Source organism: Dipteris shenzhenensis, chromosome 9, assembly GCF_047967505.1.
Source record: "Dipteris shenzhenensis isolate YYH24624 ecotype China chromosome 9, Dip_SZ_1.0, whole genome shotgun sequence".
NCBI lineage: Eukaryota > Viridiplantae > Streptophyta > Polypodiopsida > Gleicheniales > Dipteridaceae > Dipteris > Dipteris shenzhenensis.
The window spans coordinates 821,713-828,125 of NC_141604.1; the positions used below are offsets into that span (position 1 = coordinate 821,713).

At 42.3% G+C, this 6,413-nt stretch overlaps 1 protein-coding gene across 1 annotated transcript; it reads left to right on the forward strand.

Moving 5' to 3' along the window:
• Positions 1–2,118: 2,118 nt before the first annotated feature.
• On the forward strand, positions 2,119–4,549 carry LOC147898047 (pentatricopeptide repeat-containing protein At1g15510, chloroplastic-like). The gene has a single exon (XM_087379465.1). The coding sequence runs from the start codon at positions 2,384–2,386 to the stop codon at positions 4,253–4,255; it is 1,872 nt and encodes a 623-aa protein (XP_087235591.1). The 5' UTR covers positions 2,119–2,383; the 3' UTR covers positions 4,256–4,549.
• Positions 4,550–6,413: the final 1,864 nt, after the last annotated feature.

The window sequence follows — 6,413 nt, forward strand, 5'->3', positions numbered from 1 at the left end:
GGCTGCAGAGTGATTGATGGTAGCCCTAAACCTAACAGCCAGCTGCATATTTAGTTGGTTCACTCTTGTTTGGTGTTGTGGGGGAGTTGTTACTTGTTGGGTGTAGAGGCAATGTATTGTTGTGGAGCTATTGTGTGTGTAGAGGAGCCATTGTTGAGCAAGTTGTATTGTGGCCAAAGAGCTATGTATGTCTCCACCTCTTGTGAATGAAGAACTCCTCTTTTGTGTGTATACTTGTGTGGTTGTAGAGCTCAAGGCTCCCCCTCTTCCATTGCATCATCATTGTAGCGCCTCCAAGGCTAGAGATCTAGCACAACTAAATGTTCCACATCTTCCTTAGTGAGAAGAGGTCGATATTTTATCCACAGTTGTTGTGGAAATTGTTATTTCATCCACCGCCACTGTGAAGGACTCCACAGTCAGTGTGTGGAGTATTTGAAAGCTCAAATCTACAAACAGTGCGGAGTGTTAAAAGATTTTTTATATTGCAAGCAGTTGTATTCCCTAAGAAGAAGTTTGGATTAAATTATCGAGGGAAGATGAGGCTCTCTGCTGCATTTTTGAGGGTTCAAGACTACTCTACATCAAAAAGGTAGAATGAAGGTACAACCTCTAGAGACCTACAAGAGCTTGATAAAATATCTAGAGATCTACATGCTGCATCTTGGATCAACTATTGAAGAAAAGTTATAGAGGATATTGACAGCTACAGTTTTGGTTTTACATCACCTCAATCCAAGGTCAGGAGGAAAAGTTATAGTGTCTAGAAAAAATGTTGGAAAAATGACTATAATGCGTGGAGGGACTCTCAAATCTATCCCAAGGGCCTGTATCACATTGTGATGACTTGAGCTCCTTATTCATTTTTTGAGCTCCCATTCAGAGGTGTCCATACCGACGTGATGGCCCCAGACCGCGTTGTGATGACTTCACACAATTTTTCTAGATTTGTTCAATTTTTGCATGGTATGCCTTTCAGAGCAATTTCATGTACTTATTGAGGCATTTGCTCTGAATAGTGAGATTGTGTTCGATTGTTTTTTGGTGCTTGCTACCCAAAGTCTTTTGGTTAAGAAATGGGTGAGAAAATTAGCATCAAGAAGTTGACTAAGACCGACTATCAGCCATGAAAGTTTATAATGCGCAACTACTTGTCCAGCAAAGGTCTTTGGGGTTATGTAAGCGGAGATATAGAGCAAGTGCTCTGCAAAGGAGAAGCTTCTGCAAATCAACTCAAGGCTTGGGAAGACTGGAATGAGAAGGATAAGAAATGTATGTATTATGCACCATCCAAGGAAGCCACATTTGGATGGAGCACGTAGGATGCTATGATATGCAAAGGCTACATTGAATAAAGCACTACCCATGATATTTAGAGGGAGGATTTGGTTTGTGTGGCGGCTTATCTCTAAATTTGTCCTACTTGTTTTTTTACCTCCTTTTAAAAATTGCTAAAATGAGATGTATTCCAATTAGCGATTATGAGATGTATTCCAAATTAGGGATTATGTGCTCATAACAAAATAAAACTATAGGACATTTGATTCAATCAAGAAATGAATGCAACAAGATGCAAGCCCTCTCAAGTAATGCAACCATATGAGTTCCTCATTACATGCTCCATAAACATAAAATGATATAAAAAACTTTGGGTTTAGAGCCACGTTATTAGATATCATCGCTCCAGGTTCAAAAGGCTTCGTATATTACACAGCAGCGACAAACTGGAGCCAAATGTAAATATATTGTGCAGGCAGGGCTTTTTCAGAAGTTTACAATTATGCACGCACACCAATTTATGTCTAGTTATTGCACCATTCTGCATCTCACGGAGAAGCGTTCATTCGGGTACCTTTGTGTGGGTGATGTTAATGAGCATAGGTTTCCCGACAGCCCACCTTACATTCTTTAGCTTTAAGTGTGAATAATCTGCAGATCTATGCAATAAATCTGTTGGCCGATTGGTTGTGATGTTATTAGTTGCGAAATTGAATTTCAGCAGAAATAAGCATGCCGTTAGCACCGTCTGTTCAGAGGAGGAAGGACACATTACATTATCTGCATTCGGCATCTCACCGAGAAGCGTTCATTCGGGTACCTTTGTGTGGGTGACGTTAATGAGCATAGGTTTCTCGACAGCCCACCTTACATTCTTTAGCTTTAAGTGTGAATAATCTGCAGATCTATGCAATAAATCTGTTGGCCGATTGGTTGTGATGTTATTAGTTGCGAAATTAAATTTCAGCAGAAATAAGCATGCCGTTAGCACCGTCTGTTCAGAGGAGGAAGGACACATTACATTATCTGGCATCCAGGGAATTGTCAAGGCGCAAGGTTTCTCTGCATGTTCTGAACTTGCCAGACCAAGTTAGCATTGGTGCTTATGCCAAGCTATTGCAAGGCATCAAAGCTATGGCACAAAGAAAGTTGGTCCGTGCCCGCAACGCTAAAGCCTGCAGCAAATGGCCTTATCGCCATGTATATTAAAGACGGAAGTCTAAAAGATGCTCGGCAGGTGTTTGATGAAATGCCTGAACGGAATGCGGCCATGTGGAACATGATGATTGCAGCATATGCAAAGCATGGGGAAGTTGAGCAGGTTTGCTGCATTTTCGAACAAATGCAAGGAGGCGGTGTAGAGGCAGATGAGATCACTTTAGTGAGTGTTTTCAAAGCATGTGCCAGATTAGGAAATCTTAGGCAGGGGAAGCAGATACATGCTTGCATTGTTGCTACTAGAATCAAACCCAGTATTTTTATGTTGAACACAGTTGTTGACATGTATGGTAGATGTGGGAGCCTCCAGGATGCACGCTGTGTATTTGATAGGATGCACAAACGAGATTTGGTCTCGTGGAATGCGATGATTGTGGGATATGCTAAGCATGGGTATGCTGAAGAAGCTTTTAGGCTCTTTCAACAATTGGAATGGGAGGGCTTCAAGCCAGACCGAGTTACTTATTTGGGAATCCTTGAGGTCTGTGGGAGCCTTGGAAACCTTAAATTGGGAAAGCAGATACATGCTCACTTGGTTTACTCTGGAATAAAGCCTAATATTGCATTGGAGAATGCACTCATGAACATGTATTCAAAATGTGGGAGCCTGGACATTTCATGGGAGGTTTTTGAAAAGATGGTTCAACATGACATAATCTCATGGAACACTTTATTAGCAGGATATGCAAAATTTGGACATTCTGACAGAGTGTTCAAAATTTTTCAGCTTATGAAACAAGATTGTGTGAGGCCAGATGAAGTCACCTTTTTGAGCATTCTAAATGCATGTGCAAACCTGGGAGATATAGAACTGGCAAAGCAAATACACAGTAACATAATCAAAGCTGGTATTAAGCCAAACATCATCATGGAGAATGCACTGCTTGACATGTACACCAAGTGTGGCAGCATTGATTTTGCGTGTCACCTCTTCAATAAAATGATAAATCGAAGCGTGGCATCATGGACTGTGATGATTACAGCTTATGCTAAGCATGGAAGCACCGATGATGCCTTTTATCTCTTTCAGCAAATGCAGAGGGAAGGAGTAAAACCAAATGAGATCACATTTTTAAGCATTCTCTGTGCATGTGCCACCTCAGGAGACCTCGAACATGGAAAGCAGATTCACACTTCCATTATTGAAAGTGGATTAGACTTTAGTGTCGATGTTGAAAATGCCTTGGTCGATATGTATGCCAAATGTGGGAGCATAATGGATGCCTGCCACGGTTTCAATAACATGGACAGTCGAGACGTAGTCTCGTGGAACGTAATGATTGCAGCATGTGCTCAACATGGATATGGTAAGGAAGCCCTCGAGCTTGTTGGCCAAATGATAAAGGAAAGCATCAAACCCAACTCCATCACATTCATTGGCATTTTATCTGCCTGTAGTCATGCTGGTCTTCTCAAAGAAGGTCATCTCTATTTTGATTATATGAGGGAAGATCATGGTATCAATCCCACAGCAGAGCATTATGCGTGCATAGTTGACCTTCTTGGGCGTGCGGGGCACTTGGAGGAAGCAGACAAATTAGTCAGAAATGTCCCATCTCAGCCTAATCTGGCAGTCTGGAGAGCCTTGCTTGGTGCGTGTAAAATCCATAGAGATGTGGAGCTCGCCCAACATGCATCAGAATCTGTTCTCCAGCTGGAACACAACAGTGCTGCAGCTTTTGTGTTGCTATCAAATATCTATACTGTAGCAGCTGGTGAGAGGAATACCCAAAAGGTAAATGTTATGCAAGCATCATAAATAAGCAAGCCAAGCTGAACATTAATTTTGCTGAGGTTCTTTCATTGTGTTACACCCCGTTTTGTCACCATAGAAACACTTTCTTTCTTTGTTTCACTCCTGGGCATCATTGTTAGAAGAACTTTAAGGAATCTGCCTCACAGTAATCCCTTTTCGCAAGTCAACCTTTCTTAGTCCTTAGCCTTATCCTTGTCCCTTGAATGGGCAGTGAATGCCTTCTCTTCTCTGTCATCCTGTTTGCCATTATAGCCCGCAAAGCCTGAACTCTTTTTGAAGCAACCTTCCGCTAATGTATCGTGGCTAGGCCAGATGAGGTCTTCTAAATTTGTGCAAGCCTGGAAGATTTAGAACTGGGAACACCGTGTGCGGTCCGCCATGAGAAGCTGATGCATGTGTGTACTCACTCTTTTCGTGCTTGTGCTTTCTTGATTTCTTCTTCTTCTTGACATTTGTTTACACAATCTGAGCCAAATTTTGAGTCAGTTCAGTCAAAGCAGTCACTGCACTTGCAAGCTATGCATTCAACATAGTAGCATCATCTAACTCACTACTAGAACTAGTATCACAATTGAGCTCAGTTGTAGCTTCATGTGTGGTCTGCTCAAAAGGCATTTGTTGTGCTCCTTACAGCTGTACACTAGCTGGATCATTAAGGCTTTCTTGCCTTCTCCTTTGAGGAGTTGTGGAGCTCTCTTGCTCATGGTTACTCACCATGTTTATGGTTGTAATATTCAGCTATCAAAAAGTGCAGCAAATATATCCTTCCACCAAACTACTGAGGCCCACCTCTTGAGGAAGAGTGTGTGGTATCCTATCAATGGAACCAATGAAACCGGCCTCTAATCACTCAGAGGGCAATGGAACTAAACCTTTACTCACTTCAGCACTTATTTATATAGCTAAAAAAGCATATATCACAACCATTCACCATTGCATGATCACCATTTGGCATTTACCCATTTGTTTTCAAATAAAACCACTGAAAAAGGGATGGAGGCTAGAATGCTCCTGCTCAACAAACATGGACAAGTGCACCCGATTGGCCCCAAACACCATGGTGCCCCTTTCGATATTTCTTTATATTTCACAGTGAAATGATTACAAGTTACATCTGGGAGACCTTCCTTGCAATTGAGCACGCATCCCCGATTCACTGAGCCTTTGCAAGGCTTTCAAGCATAAAACACCATCACATGCACTTAATGCATAGGCTCAACCCAAAGGCATTCTCTTTTCCGAGTGTGATTCCATTGGCTGTCCAGATGCAATCACACTACACCCCAGCTACACTCTCTTTGAGTGGTTTCCAAAAGGCATTCACAAAGCTTTTCAAAGCTCCAAAATAAAATCAGCAAAGTACTCAACCAAAGAATGATTCATGTAGCACTGCCTGGGCACCTGTGAACCAAGAAAGAGGCCACACACGAGGCCAACCAATAGCTTATGGCAAAAAGAAATTGCAGCAACAAAATCACAACTCACCAAGCCCTGAAAACTTGAACCAAGTCCTCAATCGCCAAGAGGACATAGTAGCCAAAACCCAATTGCATTCTCAGCCAAAGAGGAGTGCAAAGGCATGAAGAAAGAGCATTTACAAGAACCGACCAGCAAGAATTCCACTGTAAAATGCGAAAAGAAGCACTTATGTCGTGAAGAAGTGGGAGTTCTTGGGCTCAAAAGAAGCGTGCTTCAGAGAGGAATGCATTGAGAAGGTTTTGGAGGAGTTTCATCGTCGGAAAGTCCTTCAAAACTGAGAAAAACCAATCAACCAACGCATGGGACCACTTGAAATTCAACAGAAAGCTGTAGCTTTGCAAGAGGAGAGGCCCAGGAGACTATAGAAGCAAAAAGGTCCAGAACAAGCCACTTTTGCAAATTCGACTAGCAAAAGAAGTGCTCAGCTCTACCCGTTCTACCAAATGCACAAAGGGAAAAGCATATCACTGCTAAGGGGAGGCAGAGGGGAAGCCATCGGGCCAAACGGAAGTCAAGGAATCCAAACGAGTGAGGAGTTATGAAGAAAAATGGAATTCAGCTAAAGGAGGCTGAAAAACCAGTCCAACATCTCAACAAAGGGAGAAGATGAGAGAGAAAACCGCACATGTGAAGTTTAGAAAACCCAGGAAGGTCCAGGAATGGCAAAGGAGCATGTAGAAGG